This window comes from Verticillium dahliae, genomic scaffold (assembly GCF_000150675.1).
Source record: "Verticillium dahliae VdLs.17 supercont1.4 genomic scaffold, whole genome shotgun sequence".
In the NCBI taxonomy this organism is placed as follows: Eukaryota; Fungi; Ascomycota; class Sordariomycetes; order Glomerellales; family Plectosphaerellaceae; genus Verticillium; species Verticillium dahliae.
Genome location: NW_009276925.1, coordinates 157,279 through 175,986, shown reverse-complemented (window position 1 = coordinate 175,986; position 18,708 = coordinate 157,279). Strand labels below are relative to the sequence as shown.

At 52.2% G+C, this 18,708-nt stretch overlaps 6 protein-coding genes across 6 annotated transcripts; 3 read left to right on the top strand and 3 right to left on the bottom strand.

Moving 5' to 3' along the window:
- Positions 1–7: 7 nt before the first annotated feature.
- Positions 8–718, bottom strand: VDAG_02392 (uncharacterized protein; the record flags this gene model as incomplete). The annotated part of the gene is made up of 2 exons (XM_009653045.1): positions 8–309; positions 367–718. The coding sequence occupies 2 exons, from the start codon at positions 716–718 to the stop codon at positions 8–10; spliced, it is 654 nt and encodes a 217-aa protein (XP_009651340.1).
- Positions 719–1,859: 1,141 nt separating this feature from the next.
- VDAG_02391 (uncharacterized protein) lies at positions 1,860–2,846 on the bottom strand (the record flags this gene model as incomplete). The annotated part of the gene is made up of 1 exon (XM_009653044.1): positions 1,860–2,846. One exon carries the CDS (start codon positions 2,844–2,846, stop codon positions 2,109–2,111), a length of 738 nt encoding a protein of 245 aa, XP_009651339.1. The 3' UTR covers positions 1,860–2,108.
- A 784-nt stretch (positions 2,847–3,630) lies between these two features.
- VDAG_02390 (uncharacterized protein) lies at positions 3,631–4,123 on the top strand. The gene is made up of 3 exons (XM_009653043.1): positions 3,631–3,757; positions 3,820–3,932; positions 3,989–4,123. The coding sequence occupies exons 1-3, from the start codon at positions 3,709–3,711 to the stop codon at positions 4,052–4,054; spliced, it is 228 nt and encodes a 75-aa protein (XP_009651338.1). The 5' UTR covers positions 3,631–3,708; the 3' UTR covers positions 4,055–4,123.
- Positions 4,124–6,913: 2,790 nt separating this feature from the next.
- On the bottom strand, positions 6,914–7,708 carry VDAG_02389 (uncharacterized protein; the record flags this gene model as incomplete). The annotated part of the gene is made up of 3 exons (XM_009653042.1): positions 6,914–7,388; positions 7,449–7,552; positions 7,610–7,708. The coding sequence occupies 3 exons, from the start codon at positions 7,706–7,708 to the stop codon at positions 6,914–6,916; spliced, it is 678 nt and encodes a 225-aa protein (XP_009651337.1).
- A 2,425-nt stretch (positions 7,709–10,133) lies between these two features.
- VDAG_02388 (uncharacterized protein) lies at positions 10,134–11,776 on the top strand (the record flags this gene model as incomplete). Its single annotated transcript, XM_009653041.1, has 3 exons — positions 10,134–10,207; positions 10,335–10,845; positions 11,012–11,776. The coding sequence occupies 3 exons, from the start codon at positions 10,134–10,136 to the stop codon at positions 11,384–11,386; spliced, it is 960 nt and encodes a 319-aa protein (XP_009651336.1). The 3' UTR covers positions 11,387–11,776.
- Positions 11,777–15,061: 3,285 nt separating this feature from the next.
- Positions 15,062–16,478, top strand: VDAG_02387 (zinc finger protein; the record flags this gene model as incomplete). Its single annotated transcript, XM_009653040.1, has 3 exons — positions 15,062–15,724; positions 15,919–16,146; positions 16,209–16,478. 3 exons carry the CDS (start codon positions 15,062–15,064, stop codon positions 16,476–16,478), a joined length of 1,161 nt encoding a protein of 386 aa, XP_009651335.1.
- Between the last annotated feature and the right edge of the window lie 2,230 nt (positions 16,479–18,708).

The following is an 18,708-nucleotide window of genomic DNA, read 5'->3' as shown; positions in this document are numbered from 1 at the left end:
CCCACCTTCATGATAACGGACTCAAGAACCCTGTCAACTCGGTCATGTTCGAGCTTGTATTTAAAGGCTGCAGGGACTCAATAAGCTCGCAGACTCGATCGTAGGTGACTTGCAGCTGTGGCGCCGACATCAGTCGTTTCTTAAGCTGCTTTGCAAAATCCATAATCTGACCTTTGAGAAATGGTCGTGGGGGTTTGATGTGAGAAGGCTGCTGCACCCAGGGTGGCCGGATACGACCAAGAATTCTCGCTTGACTAATTCGGAGAACTTCAAGAAAAAGGCTCCGGCAGAAATTTTGACGCCCTTTCCCTATGTACCGCTGTTAGTCTCGGACTTTCGATGTACTTTAGGATTGGTGGTTCTTACTCAGTACAGAATACTGGCATACTTTGGCGAAGATGTCTCTCAAGCCGGCAATGATGGATCGCGACGGGGTAGAGTTGCTTGCGAGTACGACGACGAGACCGGAGGGCTGTTCCTCGAGAGTCACTGCCGAAACCTTGCGGACACCCTCTTCCCAATGAGCGAGGAAGGCGATCTTGTCCGCCATCTGGAGCTCATCTCTAAGTGAAAGGACGTGCCCATCAGGATCTGGCGTTGTGCCATCACGGTAGTACTGAGCCTCTGACGGAGTCTGCGTGAGCTTGTATAGCTTTGCCACCGAAGTGTGAAAGCTGCGGCTGGACGACGTTGTCCAGATATTCAATGTTGGGGTCATTTCTTTGCTGGTGTCGAGCAGAATGTCACTTGTTCGTTCCCACGAGGGGTAACATGGTGGGGAAGCGATGATGTAACCAAGAGTTGAGACTGAATCCATAAAATGATAGGAGGCTGCGATGAGGATGCTACGTGAGTTGGCACCGGTACACCTGAGAAGTCTTTTCATTTTCTCCCCCAGTCGCTCGATTTCTTTTCGCCATACGGGCGCTCGAGGCTTGCAGACTCCATCAACGCATACTGGGTGACGAACCGCCGATACTTTGCCTATGGCTCTTGAAGAAGAAACCCGATCCGAATAGTGATATATTCGGGAAATGTCGATCAAATCTTGGGGAGATTAGCGCACCCCGCAGAGCACTTGAGATGCGACGATCGCGCTAGGGCCGGACCGCCCTGTCTCGTGCTGGCGAGCGACTGAAGTGCTAGATCTGGATGGTCCGAGAGACGAGCGCGCCTTTTCTATAGAGGCGTGGACGCTACCTGGGCAGCACAAACTCGGAACTAGCATGAAACCTCCCGGCCAGACATCGTACTGGGTTCTTGCCGCACCTCCCCCGACAGTGATTTACTCGGATGCTTAGGAGGCCAGAGAGGGAATGGGGAGCTTGAGGTCTCGAGTCAGGTCCTGTAGCATTCGCTTCCTGATGATGTTGATGATCTGCATTACGCCCGCTCGATTGGGTTTAGGCCACTATCGGATAAACACATGGCCCGTTCTGGCTCGCTTAGGTCACTTCTCGCCAAGCCAGTGCTGTTCTCTCGCTTCGTTTCTTGCGGGTTAGTCTTAGGTAGCGTTTTGTCACCACGAAATTGAACAAAGTGGATTGATTGTTGTTGTTATGGTACAAAAGGAGACTTTCCTGCAGTCACTCCCGGACGACCATTGGCCAGTTGCCAATAACCGTAGAACGGATTGAATACTACCGGGGCGGTAGCTAGAGAATGAATGCATCAAATGAGGATCCTGCAGACCCACAGGTGTAAGTACCCCTGGGGTCGCAGAAAGGACCATGCCTGATCGGCAACACGTTTCTCGTAGGGGGTTTAACAGGTTGTTCATGAAGCCATCTTCTTCTAGTGCCCAGCTTCCCATCTTCAGCCGCTGGTGCGTCCCTGTTATCATGGCACGAGGGGTTTTTGGTTAAGTAATGGGATGATTAGTATGGCTCACGCTGCTTCATGGCTTTCTTCGAGCCGTCCAGTTGCCAGTGTGAACTTGATCGTCGCCCGGATTGCGCCCAGATCTGGTACCCAGCCGTCTCGGTCTGTTCTTGACTTTCCTCCTAGGTGGAAGGACAGATTGCCTGTCCTCGACCCTGTTTCATGTTACATTTGTGTTCGCTGTCGGTCCCATCTCTGGCATCGGAATAGGAAGTGTTCGACCGTTTCTATGCCCTGCCCTGGGCTCCAATTCTGCTCAGGTAGCCCCTCAGTCTTATCATCCCTGTGCGCAGTTGAGCGAGAATCCTGGCTTGCGTTGCTGTTAGAGCATCGTATATCGTGCGCGTGTGACTGCCTGGGAATGCAGTGTCAATCTGTCGGGTCCATGTCCCTACCCGTGCCGGCAGGGCTTGGTACTTTGCTTGGGTTCTGTGGATTGCTGAGAGCGTCATTGATGAGGCTCGATATGGCGTGCATAGTTCTGTCTTCTCGGGGTCGGCGTGATGTCGGGCTTGCTTCTTTGCGGTCTGGATCTGGGGCGTGTCTACATCTGTCGGTATCCAGCTGATGCGAACTATCACCCCCATGTCCTGCAGTCTCTTGATAGTTTCGAAGATGCGCCGTATATTTTCCTGACCTGATTGCTGGCCAACATTCGTATCACCCGGGCTGAGGGTACCCCTCACGAGCTTATCGAGTTCGGAATGAAGCTGGGCGTGAGAGCCATGCAGAACCCGTTCACTGCCGAATTGTCCGCCGTAAGCAGATCTTTGGACGTCCTGGCGCGGATGGCGTGCGCACCGGGGGAAGGGCCGCAATCCGGCGAGATCATCGTCCTTACTAGGAACAAGGCAACAACACAGGCCATCAACCAGCCCCGCCAGCAATTGGGGCCGAGAAGGCCTAGGCGGCACGACAATCCCGCACACCGTAGGCCAAATTCCTCTAACCTTTGCCACCTCCATAGTTCTTCAGTTGCCTCTTGCTCGCGTCGTTGTGTCGCGCTTATCTAGAACATCGCGTTAGCTCGTTGCATCGGCTTCCGCCGTCCTCTAGATCGACCGATTTTCCGGACTTTCCACAAGTGCTTCTTAGCAAACTATGATTAGTTACTCAGTCTCGTTGACGAAATCTTGTCCAATGTCTCGGACGTCATGAAATGTATGTGTGGTCACATACGATCATCATGATGTCGAAATGATGTAGTTATCCCGCAATCTTCTTCCCCCAACGTTGACTATGCTCCCCTAGTGGATGTGTGGGTGACGCTACCCAAGCGTGGTGTTCTAATTTGACATTTCGTTCTCGATCTCTTCATGCCAGGCGTTTACATCATCTCTGGCCAGAATGACGCAAGTGCTTGGATACGTCAGCGGTGACCTGTCATACTTTACATCTGGTCTGGCCACAGTCAGATCACCCAGCACGCCAGCGCAACATTGCCGGATCACCGCCGATCACCATTCGGAACTACAGTCAAATCATTGGGGCCATTTATTTCGCGCGTTTCAGTCCGGGCTAGTTGGACCCGAAGGTTCCATCAAAAGCCATCAAGCCATGACGCCACTGATGACAATAAGATTACCTGCCGAATGCCAGTATATCAACGTCATCCACACCTGCTAAGCTCCTGATAACGGTATCGTGACGTTAGAGTGATCTTATGGCTTAGAGTGATCTTATGGCTCAGATGCATGTGAAATCCTCGTATATATAAGCAGGACTGCCAATTCCATTCAGAGAAGCGATGCGAACAGGTTTCGTCAGAGCCAAGCGCGAAATACATCGAAAACTCAAGGTCAATATCAATCCAAGGATACCATCATTATGCCCGACTACGAGACTGGACAGACCGTTCGCTATAAGCCGGTCGGCGGTACGTGTTGCGGATAGTAACACACCTCAAAGACCACTTAACTCAACATCGTCCCCGCGCAGGCCCCGATTCCAAGACTTCAGAGTCCGTTGGTGTCATCAAAAGCGTCTTAACTGAGCCAGGCCGCCAGGCCGATCGCAATGTCGACGCCAGCGAGGACTATCCCCGTTACGAGGTCAGATGGCGTGGCCGCAAGAGGAGGCAGTATCAGCTGCGCTAATAAGAAACCAGATCGAGAACAGCAACACTGGCAAGACGACAACCATTTACGAGGCTAATATTCTGGGAAAAGCTTGAAGACCGGAATGGAAACAATTGTAGTTCTTCAATAACTGAGATGTCCTGCAATGTTAATGTTTTCGGCCCGTTTGGCACTTGTTCTATTGAAACCGTCGGTTGGGGCATGCTGCCACATAGATATGCCGCTTACAATATATGCGACAATATGACAAAACACCCATGCTTATACTGATTATCGTCGGCTGAGGAGCTGCTTAGCACCTTCCCGTCACTCAACCAGGAGATCCGAGAGGAAGGCTCAGGAGCCCAATTATCCCGATCGGCATGCCGAGATCACCTACACATAGTCACAGATTGTACTTCAAGCGGTAATCGTTTGGAAGGATTTCATCTACAACAAAAAACGCTCGGGCTACGGCGGTTAACTCACTTCGGAGCCAAAAAGCCGATCGGCACAGAACAAGCATTTGTTCTACCCTAGGAGCTCTTCTTCAAAACAAGTCATGAGCTCGTCAACTTCGACGACGAGAGCTTGCCACTGAACTACCATCAAAAGGGATCAGGGAACAGTGCATTGGTACGTCATTTAGGAAGCTTAGTGCTATTGATGGGGCTTGAAAGTCCAGACCGGCCGGGTGAATCTTCGACAGAGATACCAACCCCTTGATTTACGATTAATCATCAGCACCAGCCCTGAATGTGAACAACCTTGTTCGTATCAACTGAGTCTGGAGTTCAATAAGAGAATCATATACTGCTTGGCAGCCGGAAACATCATGCATACCGTCGGCATGGGCTTGGCCCAGGTCCCGTTAGTTATTTTGTGCTGGGCTGTATTGAAGATGTCCCTATTTGACAAGCAACAGCCGGCTGACCACACAACCCATCATGTCGATACGCTGCTCATATCTGATGGACAATGACTTCTTACCACCTTGATCTATTTCTACCACAAGTTTACTCACCAACGACTGATACTGATTTTACTCACTTTCATGCCTGACACTGCTTGAAGAGGTCTACTGGTCTACCTCCTTCTGCCACCTGCTGGTTTCATTGTGCTTGTATTCATTGTGCTGAGTGAACTGTTATCCACGAGTGGAGAGTCGTTCCCGGGCGGTCTTGCTGCTGGACCCACCGTCAGAATAGCAACGTACCGGCGAATACCTCCGCTCGTGTGTGGCGGAGAGGTCTACTAAATGGTTGATGTTTTAACTTGGCTGTTCAGGCTGTCGACTGCCGAAGTAAGGCATGTCTTTTTAGGTAAGCCGGCTGGCGCGGCGTCGAGCGCATGCAAATCAATGAAGCCAGAATTGACATAACTACTGAGAGTAAATGAACGGTGTGATATTGACCAGAGCAGGCATGTCGCGTCAAGGCAGGCCGCCACCTGGCTGCCTTTTGGGCTGAGACTAATTAAGGACTGTTGGTGCGTCGACTACAACATACATCACTTGCCCATTAACTTGGCGTTCTCCAGCGATCCATTTTGCCTAGTCTGACTGGAACCGAACTGAAGAGTGGTTATCGTTACTATCAGCCACATCACATGTTGGCTCAGGGCTGATTCGACATGGTGCCCCTAAGTCTCCCGTTCAGTGCTGGGACTGGTACGTACAAAGTAGTATTTGTTCAAGAACTATTTACGTGAATATTAGGCCAGAGACCCGCCTGGTGAGCTGGTTCCCGGAAGAGGTGCTGGGAAACTAAGAGTAAAGGGCGCGGGAGAGAGATCGCTGCTAGCCCCAATTGGCTCCGGCCTCCGTGCCAGTGAGGCTGCCCTACTCTGCTTATGGCTCTTCATATATAGATCATCGGAGTTGCGGTCCTTGCTTATTGGGCCCTTGGCCTTATGGACGGCGGCGGAAAGCGCAGCCCCAAAGTTGTGCTGAACCAAGGAGGCCTGGCCGCAGGGAGCAGCAAAGCTTTTGGATAGGTTTTCGCTACCCACATTGCCAGTAGGCTTGGCCTTGAAGTGGAAACCGTCAGGATCAGACCCTGCGTACTATTGGATAGGCTGACTACTGTTGAGCGTCGCCTGTTCAATCTCAGAATCGTCCAAGTCGACGGTCTCGACTTTGGCCGAGTCAAGTTGGCCGGGGGAGATCAACGGATGATTCGAGGGGGATCGCCGACAGGCTTACTGCTGTTGGCTTGGGGGTGCCTCTCGCAGTTTTGACTGAGGTACTTTTACGGAAACGGACTTCGAAGTTGCGTCCGTCGTTATTGTCCCAGAATATTTGGCCAAGGACGTTATATCTGATACCAAAGTAAAACGCCTTTTTCTCCAGGTGTACTAGGTCGGACAGTGTAATACTGAAGGTGAAAACGTCATTACCTTCCGCGCCATCATAGACGGTTTGACTGTTCTCAGCAGCAGCCTCGGATGTCGTCTTCCAATAATCAAAGGTGAAGCGGCAGACGACCAATTCCTGAAAGGCGATGTTGGTGATGATGACGCTTGCGATCAGAGACTTTTGGTCGGGGGACAACCAGACTTCTTCTAGGCGTACTAGTAGAGCCCTTTGCTGTGGCGTGTCAGGAGTTTGGTTTGTTGTGACGATCTCCCACTTGTACGGGGGAGAGTCGAAGCCTGACCGCCTCTCCTCCAGGAAGGGATACCGGTATCGGTTAGATCCCTGTTGATCTACAGCCACACTGGCCCCTCTGACTCGCATAGGCTGCTGGCTTGGTTATGGTCATAAGACGCACATCGATCTTCTGACTATGTAAGGGGGACCTGCAGTGGGCAGCGGGGACACATGTTTACATTCTGGCAAAGTAACGAATCACCCAGGGTATTCGGTAGTCGCAGCCATTAGCAGCTCAGTGCAGCACACTTCATTCCATGCTATCAATTTAGTCCACTGGATTTCCGTTCCCGCCACAGCCTTTCTTCGGTCCGCACACATATGCTTAGACACAGGCCTTGTACAGGTCTTTAGTTGCCTGATCCAGTAGCTGGTTCGTGGAGTCGGGGTCGTTCAAGCAGCCCCAGGGCGTTAGGCCGTGAGTAGACCGAAGCTCCTTGTCGAGGTGGTATAAACCGTGCCCCATCTGCTTAGAGACGCGGACGCACTGTTGCAATAGGTCTCCCATGTCCTTGACGTGGCGCGTCTCCTTACGTAGCATTCGCGTCTCGATGACATCCTGTAGCGAATAGTCACCGCACTTGTCAGCTGTGCCGCACAGGCGCTGCAGATCCTCCATAAGTTTCTTTTCGATCTGGAGAGCTTCATAAACAGGATGGACAGGGTCGACTGGGTTATCGGGCCAGCAGATCTTGGGTGCCGGAATATCGGTCGGCGTACAGCAGCCGCCGCGCTGGACTAAATACGACTCTAGCCAGTTGGCGTCCGCAAGGCACTCAACGGCAGATCGCATCCAGAGGCTTCAACACAAGAAAGAAGGTGAGCGTTAATATCAAGAAGGGATGGCGGGTGATACATACGCGGCAAATCCATGGAGCGCAATGTTGGCACGACGGCAGTCAGCGCTGAGCTTACGGTAGAAGAACCAGCTCTGAAGCTCAATATGGATGTGTCCTCGGATAGCCTAAACAAGCGTCGCATGAGCACACGCTTAGGGGGGTGACTATTCCCATCGGCATACCTCTTGAAGCTCCGTGGTAAAAGAGGAGGAGCAGATATAATCGTCAATGTTCGCGTCGGAGTGCTCCTTCAGGGCCTCCTGGACTTGCTCGACAGACATTCCGGCAGATAAGAGAAAAGTGCTGTTGTTTGCTTCTTCCCTTTCATATGGCTATTGAAAGTTCGACGCGCAACCAGTGTGGCCGTCCTCTGGCCTTTAAGTATTTGCAGAAACTAGGACTCGACTGATATTCCTGATATCAGATATCCGTCACACTTACATTGATTCGTCATAGGAGGCTCATTCTCAGCCACCTTCCCCTCACTGAATGTTACTAATCAACCAATAAACTGAGATCATGACAGGGCTACGCATCGTGAGCGAAGCGCGGTGTCATCGGTTATTTTTGGCCAATAGCGAATATCAGATCGGTGAGTGAAGTAATTGATTGACACCACCCAGCAGCCATGCCGCATAAAGAGGCGTCCGCTTGTGATTATCAGTTCAATCGCAGTCGCTACCTCTCCTAAGAAGCAGTTCAGCCAACTCTACGTGGCCGCTATTTGGTGCCGCGAACAGGGGATCTTGATGAACCCGTTCGTGCTGGTGAGTACCGATGCGGACCTCCATTGTTTGGCGCGTTCATCAATATCGCATATCCTTTTTATTTCATGGTAATGGCCAAGTCCACCAGCTGGAGTTTGACCGCGCGGTACAAAGACCCGAACGGATATGCCTTGCTTCGTCATCCCCCTCATCGCGTGCGTCAAAGCGCTCTCCAAGCACTCCAGAGTTATCCTTCGCGAAAGCCCTGACCACAATATTCAGACTGGCTAATTTGATCACCAACGCCAAACATGACATGCCAAATATGACGTGTCGGTGTTATGTGGTCGCCGCGCAGTGTCAAAAGTACATGCTGACGTGTCAGCGCCCAGAAAATGAGTAAGCTGATGTATCGAAGACAAGCCCTAGATACCACGACCGGAGAACCGCCAGGACGCCGTTCCTCCCTTTATTTCTATGAAAGACAGCGCCAATTGTGTACCATTTGCGAAAGGGTACAGGTACTCAATGTACATTGACCTTTGCTGTCCCTCCGGAATGGAGGCTAATGATGCGACAATAAGCACCCTGCATCGATAGATTCGTGGCACACGGAGAACCTCCGGGCAACCGGTCCAACCACATGATCTTTAAGGCCTCCCTCAAAGAGCATTGACGGGTCTGTATCCGGCTGACGGACGCCATCATCGTTACGGCAACGTCTTAAGTATTACCTTGAACACGCTCTGCTTGACGGACGCATAATGACCTGATCGTGACAGGGTAGCGGTGAGCAATGACGTTTAACACAATGACGTACGCTCGAAGATTTTGGTGATTAAACGGACAATGAAATAGAGATAACTACACCGTTGATGACATCCTGTAGAGAGCTCAGATCAGTGTTGCTAATAATATGGCAATAAAACAAGGCAATTGATAGGGACGCATCAAGAATTGATAGGGACGCATCCGCCTTAGGGACGCGCCAGGTTTATAGCATCTGATTCGTCAGCCACTTTTTTGTTAGTGCAGGCAGAATTCTGCCGACGCTCCCGAAGTACCTCGAGCTGGGCACTCCTTAATCTGACGATCCACCATCAGTCTCTCAACCATCAACCATTAGGTCTTTCGCCATGCTCCAGTCTGTGTCACCTTCTAGCTCAGTGAGCACTTCAAGACGTCGAACCCGAAGCCCCAGTCTTGGCGGCCAACTGCGTCCCCGAAAACGACAGCGGCAGAGCCGACAAGCCAGTGTCAGTCCACCATTTCTCGCGAATAGACCTCGTTCAGCAGGTAGCAATGCAACTAGTATCGGCCAACACTACGGAGTCGGCGACGTAGATGCACTCGGAAACCTCTTTGCGTCTTATCCACAGACCTTTACGACCGCTCCACGGCCCCACGGATCGCAAGGGCTTCACGAGCCACCAGGGGAGCTTCGTTTTGATCACGAGATACACCTTTCGAACGATTTCCCATCCCAAGGAGGACGACCACAGCGAGTCAAAATACCTATACCAGGCCCAGAAACCGACCTACTGCCTTCCTACCCTCCACCGCAATCACAACAAGAGCAGTCGTCATCCATAAGGGCCGAGTTTCAATCTGCCTGTAAACTAGTGCGGGAAGTGATTGGAACAGACCGGAGATTGACCCTTGAACTTGCCCGGTCGTACGAACGAGTACGCCAATGGCGCGAGATATGGGGATGGTCACCACTCAGTTGAGATGCGCTCGAATCCCCTCCTCCCTATTCGCCGCCTCGAAAGTCGTCCAGCCAGCCACCATCCCCCCAAGAGATCAGATCTTCTCCACTTCGGATTTCTTCATCCCCCACCCCAGACGCGATCCCGAATCCACCGATCCCAGGCGACTCATTCCCAACAATCGAAGCCCTCTTCGAATCAGTCAACACTTTCGCGAAAGTTAATGGATTTGGCATTGCAAAGCATAACGGCCGCTCGTACCAGGGTCGGAAGATTCGGTATTCTCTTCGATGCGATCGGTACGGAGACCCAAAACCCAGCCGAGGCGCAGGTCTTCGGCAACGAAAGTCTCGGAAGTGCGGATGTAAGTGGATGGTGATCGCTGAAGCTCTAGAAGAGGGCAAATGGGTTCTACGACAGCACTCGTCTCCGGAGCATAGTCAACACAACCATAATCGCAGCATTAGGCCGTCTGCACATCCTTCTCATAGACGACTCACTACAACTGTCAGGGCAACCATTGAGTCAATAAGCCGTCGGGTCGGTATCCGGGCCCGTGACGTACGGGCTGTGGTCCAAGAGCAACACCCCGAATCAACCTTCACGCAGAGGGACATCTACAACGCCCGGGCTCTCATCAATCGAGACAAATTGAACGGCCACACTCCTACTGCAGCACTGATCAAGCTGTTTGACGAGATGGGGGTTCCCTATCTTGTCAAGTGGGCGGATGATGAGCCAAATCGCCTCGTTGGTCTTGTCTGGACGTTTCCGTACTGTCTCCAGATGTGGAAGCGGTTCCCCGAGGTCATCAGCTTCGACAACACTTACAACACCAACCGCTTCAAGCTTCCATTGTTCCAAGCAACAGGACAGACTTGCCTTGGTTCTGTCTTTAATGCAGCTTTTGGTTTGATCGACAACGAGAGACGGGAGGGGTTCCAGTTCCTCTCCGAGAGCATTCGACAGCTCGCGGAGCAGCACTCGATCCGACCACCGGACGTTATCATTACCGACTTCGACAACCAGATGAAAGCTGCCTTGAACGATCAGTTTCCCGATGCGCAGCAACAGCTTTGTATCCACCACATCAATTCGAATGGGGAAGCTCGTTTCGATGCCAGTCCCATCCTGACCTCGAAAGCTGACTAACACACATTCAACATAGACCGGAAGTCAGGTCGGCCCTGGTCTCCATGCAAGGCAACTATTCGGCCAGAGCGGCGTCTTCGGCCAAGGGGACAACCTTGTCAGCAACATCTTTGACGGCGCTGCCTGCGTCGTCAGCAGTGTGATCGGCGGCGGTAACCCGAGATGCCGCGGCAAAGGCTCATCAACTGTCAAGCCTGATGACGTACAAGGCGACAGAGAGCAATGGTCAAATGGTTATACCTATACGTATGATGCGAACGAAGACGGGACTCTCATGGTCACAATTTCGCTGCAGAATGGAGGACATTGCACCTATAACTTGAAGGCCGATGGGAAGTCTGTCGCGGATGTCATCAGTGCTGCAGCTAAGAGGTGCTTCGATGAGAAGTAGATATCTACTTAGATGTTACGTTCCAAGTAGGATAACTGTGAAGCCGCCTCTGTTGAGCACCGCGCCATAAGACGAGTCCCACGCGGTTATGTGTGAGGGTTTTGGCCCTTTCGGGCCGAGAATCCTCACGGCGAGCTTCAGATTGTCAGCTCGTCCCCGTAGAATGACCACAGATCCCGGGACGAAGCCCTAGCTGCACTGCTTTCCCGCTGCGACATCCGATGATAGCGCGAGTTCCAGGGTGGCGATCAACGCAACTGTCACCACTGAATTGAACAATGTGGATTTTTTTCTTGTTAAGGTACAAAAAAGAAGACTGTCCTTTCTGCGGACCAGGGGTACTTACATCTGTGGGCCTGCAGAATCCTCATTTGATGCATTCATTCTCTAGCTACCCGTGCCACGCCCCACTTATTCCCAGTCTCGTTCCTCCCCAGCCCCTAAGCTGGTGCTGGACAGTAAAAACACCAGGACAGTAGAAACACCACTTTTTGGACCGCCCTCTAGAAGCCACGTAATAACCACCGCGTACGACCATCTAGATCAATCACTTCGACTCCCCTAGGCGTCCCTTGAGCCTCCAATGTCGAGCTGTTTTTGCTGCTGCTTCAAAGTACTTTTTCCGGGCTGTACGCTCCTTTACTTGGGCTGCCTCGACGATACGTTGGGCCTTTGCCAGCTCGTCTTCACCCCGTTGCTGGACCATCCGGCGACCCTGATCAACTGTTAATACCCCTCCAGTCCGTAGTTGGGTATTCTTCCCTGCTCTACGTTGTCGGGCAAGTTGCTCCGCATATCTCGTACGCGCAAGGTCCCGTTTTGTCTGAATAAGCTCTGTAGCTAGGGAAATAGCCCCCTTCATGAAGCGGTCGATATTTGCGACCGTAGACCGGTCAAGAGCCTCTTCTTCTTGTAGGCCCTCTGTAACCTTGGAGGCCACCTTGTGGATCTGGCGGAGTGTGACTGGCGTACTGAATTTTGATGAAGAGCCCTGACTTGAAGGCGGTGGTGTTGGTGTCCGCTGGGCCTGGCGCTCCTGGAGTTGCTGAAGGATGGGAAGTGGGTTAAATGGATAGATCCCTGTCTTCTTGAATGCAGAGAGGATTGTGGACTTCTTAAAAGCTTGCGTCCGCACGCCCTGGATACAGGCAAGGAATTCAATCTTCGAGATATTCGTCAACCCATCCCGGACCATTACGTCCAGGGCCTTCGCGTGGTAGTGCTTAAGTGGTTGAAAAACAACGACATCAAGCGGTTGGAGGAGATGGGTTAGATGGGGAGGTAGCCCAAATGGGATAATCTGGTGATCGTCGCAGTACTGGATGAATTCCTTCGTGTGATGGGACCCATGTCCGTCAAGGAGGAGGAGTCTCTTTGAGCCGATAGATGTCTTTGCCGAGTGCCGTTCAAAATGCTTAACCCATTCGAGGCTAATCTGGTCGTTGGAATATCCAGTCTGTGACATATGGATAGCAGTCTCTGGATCCAGTTCAGGGACCTGATACCACTGGGACATATGGACCTGTCCAGCCAAGATCAAGAAGACTGGGATCACATTGCCTGCAGCTGATATAGCCTCGATTGCTGTTGCAGACTCCCTGTTTTCTGGGATAGCGAAGTAGTGGGCTCTGGAGCGTTTGGTGACAATCAGTTGGTCCTTGCCGATACCAATCCGGAACCCGGTCTCATCCATATTCCAGATACACTCTGGAGGGATACCTTGCTCCTGGATCGTCTGTTGTAGCTGGCCGAAGTATTCCTGTACGCGTTCAAGGTCTTCAGATGCCTGGCGATCAGAATGGAGTTTCTTCTGGCGCTTCTTGCTGTATCCATGATGCTGTAAGAAGCGCGTAACCCATCGACGGCCGACAGTTGGGATTCCAGATCCAGATCCAGATCCACCCGCGCGCTCGAGTAGAATCGCATTTGCAGCATCTGCAACAAACTCAGGGCGTACAGCCAAGTTGATCCGGTCGAGTCGATCGATATAGCGACAAATAGCTTTCTCTTCGGGCTCCAATAACTTTGTTTTCTTCGATCTTTGTCCTTTTGTAGTTTGACGACCCTCAAGGCGAGCGCGTAGCTTATTGCGCGAGACACGAAATTCTCGCGCAATAGTTGCTACTTTTGCACCAGGGTTATCTTCGAGGTATTGTCTAGCCTCTAAGATACGAGATTCAGATGTGGTAATAGGAGCCATTTGTGTGGTTGTTGAATAAACGCGTAGATAGTAGATGGTGATCCAAAAAGTGGTGTTTCTAATGTCCTGGTGTTTTTACTGTCCAGCACCAGCTTAGGGGCTGGGGAGGAACGAGACTGGGAATAAGTGGGGCGTGGCACGGGTACTTGGTACGTCGTCGTGCGCTATCAGAGGCCTGCAGCTCCGCGAGGTTGAACTGTAGTGGCCGACCAACATCTGGTTGGGACTTGGGAGCGACGTGAGAAGGCGAGAGACTGTGTGACAATGCACAACCCGATACCTAACATCACCCACGCACACCTGCTGAACCCCCCAAAGCCGCACATGGGTGTGCCAGCTGTGGACCTCGCATTGTACACCATCCGTCGTCTATCCTCGCAATCTCTACCTCTACTGTATCCGGACCTCGACATGCTTATTCCCCTCGCCCATTGTTCTTAAGCAGCTGGCTGTCTTACACCAGCAGAGCAGGGCAAAATAACTTTAGCATGCGGTGGCCATGGCGCACGTCAAATTGACTAGCGGCGTGCTCAGAGACCATGCCCTCCGTATCCGTTCCAGTCCGGGACAGACCATCGATCACCCATCGACTAACAAGGCTAAGTCAGGCCCACTCTTCTCGCACGTCTCATTTATCCCGCCCAAAGCCCACCTGACTTCGGCCACGACTGTCACTGATGGGACCTTCCCGTTGGCCCCCCAGCCTAAGCCCCTCGACGCCACCTGTCCTCCAACAGGTGCACCAAGAGTACCAGTCCTAGCCGCAGCCATGTCAGCCTGGCGAGCCAAGGCGAGTTGGGTTATGGTTAGGTAGGATGGCGTCTCGGTCTCCGGAGCCTACCATCCCGCTTTAAGACCCCTCCCCATTTTTTTTTGTCACCACATACCCTGGCAGCTGTCACTTAGCCATCTGACAGATTGGGGGAGGGGGGGGCAGCGGAGAGTCCTCGAGAGGGATGGCTGTCTACCGTCGCCTTGCTCCAGGGCTGAACTGTGTCGACTTTGCCTTGCATGACCTCTTCCTGCGGCCACGGTACTCTCAGGCCCTGGTCGGTAGGGGTGCTCGCCCCTGCCGAAAGGGGAGGTAATCCTGGTGCTCGCTCTCTGCCGTTGTCAACTCTGGGCTTGGAGGGTAAATCTTCACATCGGCGCTAGGTATCTTGCTTTTGTTTACCCCTACACTTGTTTCGTGCATGGGCGCAACGTAGTCCAGATCTCTCACAGGCTATGTCCCAATCGCGTGACTCCTCTGGATCGACCCCCAGCCATATGTACATCAGTCTTCTTCTCGCCGCCACGGTATATATACGGTTGTGCGACCCTGAGAACACTCATCCTGTTTTTCTCGACCTATGACTCAGCACTTTTGATAACGACGTACAGAAGCATTGTACTAAAAAACTTACTCCTCCTCGTGTTAGTCAACCATCTAACTTTGCTACATCTTCACGTTATCGCTCATCCCTTCCGGGCGGATGACTTCCTCGCCAACACCTCAGTCCTGGGACCACTGGTCGCAACAACAGCAGCAGCAGCAACCACAACACCACTCTGGATATCCCATGAGGGATCAGTTTGCCTACCCTCAGTACGCCCCGCAGCCGACGCAATACGATTCTAGTACAAGCCAGTATGATCAGAGAATTGTCTTCACCTATGGCCCCCTCGTCGCCTCTCATATAGCTCCCTATGTGACAGCATCAGCCTATGGTGTATCTCCCTTGTCTGACTCGAAGCGTCGTTTCCACGCCCAGGGCCACCACTCCTATGGCCAGTACGACCAGCCGGCCGGCCACCTGGCCATGCCTTACTCTATGAGTCCCCAGCAAGAGCAGCTCGGTCTCCCCGTGGTGGCCAAGATTTCCCAGCACCATATGAAAGGACACTGGCTTCAACAACAGAGCCCTTCTGCCGCCAGGAGTGAGACCTTGAGTGCTCACAGGCCGCCAGACCCCATAAACACAAAGGAGATCGCCTATGCCAAGCCTGTCATGACAGACGATGTCGTCTTCACCACTCCTGTCGATGTCATGATGAAGGCCCTTCAGAAGAGGAAGGATAAGGAAGAATTCGCCTGCAGCAACTCTTCAGAGGCCGGTACCGGCAGCGTCAAGTCGGACCCGTCTTCACCCCATCCGGTATGACTATTGGGCGCCCACCGTGAGATTGACAGAGACTGACAGCGGGGAAGTACAGGTGTCCTTACGATAGCTGCCCTAAGAGCTTCCAACAGAGAACGCATCTGCAAACACACAGGCGTGCTCACACTGGCGACAAGCCTTATGTAAGTGGCCTCCCTCGATTGCCAACGATGCGTCCTAAGACGTACCAGAAATGCAAGTGGCATGGATGTGACCGTCGATTCTCTCAGCCTGGTAACCTCAAGACACATACTCGTCTTCACACAGGCGAGCGCCCCTTCGAGTGCGAGATGTGCGGGGCCAGTTTTTCCCAACGCGGAAACCTGGCAGCACACAAGGCTACGCACAGCAAGACCAAGCCTTTCGTGTGCAAGCTCGACACTTGCGACAAGTGCTTCACTACCCGAGGTAATCTTAAAGTATGTCATTGCGAGCGCTATAAGGAGATCCTCATCTAACAGGCCATACGCAGAACCATCAGAACAAGTACCACAAGGACAAGATTGCCCAGCTTGCGGACTGGATCACCTCCCTCACGAATGTCGACGCTTTGTCGCCCAATGACCGCGACCTTCTCTGGTACTTCTCCAACATCTACAAGAACAGCAATAAGGGCATCAAGGGCCGCGGCCGAGACCGCCGGGTCAGTGAGGTCCGCATGGGCAAGACGAGGCTCTCTTCGCCCGGTATGGGCCTCCCCCGATCAAAGATGCTATACTCATCCTTCTTCCCCCTGGGGCTGGGCTTCTGAGGACGAAACGAGGCCAAACTCTAATGTGGCAATGTGACGACGATATCAAACTCACTTACACTATATTGTCAGACAACTAAGGATCCTGATTGGCTATTGTGGCAATAGGCCAAGATCAATCCCGGACGGGATCGAGTGCGGGGTGCCTGAACAAGAGAAAACCACACAAGAACATCATCATCAATACGACCATAGATTTCTCGTGACATTAGATCACCCTTTCCAAGACGTCGAAGTTGCCCTGATCAGGGCACGTACGTCTGACACATATCTATTACATTTTCCTTTCACAGTCTGTTCTTGGATTTCCTCCTTTTTGTCCTCCGTTTGAGGATCGATCGGCGAGGACAGTGTACTATCAAGAGAGCGCGTCTCGAGCCAGTATCAGAATTTAGCGATACCATGTAGGCCTTAGAGCCGCAGCATTTACTTTGTCCTTCTTCATTTCTGCGAAGGCACGTTTGTCACGACCGAAAGCGAGCATGGGGGGATGATTATCCCGAGGCGGTCAGCGGCGTTGTGTGCGGTTGCATTCTGGAGAAGTGTGGGTTGTCAATCTGACACAATGGAGACATCAAGGATGAGAACCATCGTAAATTCAAGTAACGCCTGAAGAAAAGATCTTTGATACAAAGAAGGCTCCAATCATCTCTAAATAGTTGTTATCTCAGGGTTATCTCAATCCGGCAGTTAATCTGATCGCCCGGATCCGGTCGTTGGACGTTCCGGAGACAGGAGTCCTGGGTTGGAGATTCAGAGATCGTGAGAGAGCTCCAGAGCTTGACATGAACAACCACAGTCACCAAATGCTGTGGGCGTGGCCGCGGATGACACACGGAGGAGTATGACGTAGCAAGTATTAGTTGTACGACAACGAGTCGTCAAGAACTCCTGGAGGCATCCGAGGATTGTATGACCACTTGCGTTGTCTCATCGCCAAAAGTGACGCACCTCGCCTCAAATAGGTGATCGCACAATGTAATTGTCAGGGCACAACTGCGGTACACCATCCCCAAGCGTATGGTAGGGGCGTGGGGAAGTACGGAGGCACTGTGAGAGTTATATAAGAAGCCGCGGGGGCCTCTCCTAACAGGAGGAGGCTAGATTTCAGATGTTCTATCACCATATACCTACGAAGTGGACTGCGGTCTGCGTTGCGGAAGACCACTTCACTCTGCTTACAACTGCGCTTTGACAGTAATCAACATCTACTAGCCGCCAATCTCCATCTTCACATGCTCCACCACATGGACTCCGCGACGATGCTTGCTCCTGTCAGAAGTACGAGGTCTTCAAGTGCCCGCTCGTGCAGCTGATGATTTTCGGGGAGGAAACCCAGCCTCTTCCCGTTGTTTAATTGATTCTGATGAGGTTCTTGTTCAAGTTGTTCTGAAACACTCCCAGTGCGAAGGCGCCTTTTTCAACCCTGCCAGCGGGCGGTCCGTGCCTTTCTGACAGCTCCTAAGACATTGGAGAGATCGGCCACGCAGTGCTAGGTGCTGTGGAATTAACAAGTATGTTTCCATAACTCTCCATCAGCGTCTCGGGCTTTCGAACACCTCGAGCCGCTCCAGCAAGTACTTGTGGTGTAATTTGTCCCTTGTGAGCTCGTAGACGGAGGGGCACGTCGTTTAATCTTTCGCTAGAGTCGTTCAAGGCGGGAAGGGCCATGATGTCGGCCCAAGATATGTCTTGCATTGAAATCGCTGTCGTGCCTGCAACTTGGCACGAATTCCTTCGAGATAAGCCTCGAGATCCTCCATCGTGGCATCATGGCGTCACAATTGTGGAGCACCTGCCGGGCCAATGTGCTGGATTGTTTTGGGGGTTGTGTATCTAGCCGGAACGCAAGCATTGGACTGGCATCTGACAAGCTGGCATTAGCCAGTGTAAGGGAGATAGTCGAACTATCCCCAACCAGCATGTCAGTCAAGCCCCCAACATCGTTTTCCATAAGCGCAGCCACAACAGCAATGATAGATGATTGAGTATTCCGTCGGGTCGCGCCACCCGTAAGTGGGGCTATGAAACCGTAGGTGGAGACCGAATCCACATGTGGGGCCAGAGAGCGACAAGCGAGTGAGCCACCCAACCGCGACCACTGGACCGTCTTCCTCGGGAAGTCAACCATAACATCTCAAAATCAATTAAACTCAATGGTAGCCGTCTTCTTTAGATATTTCCATTACCATCTGATAAGTTCTTGCATTGCATCCTGTCTTGCTACAGA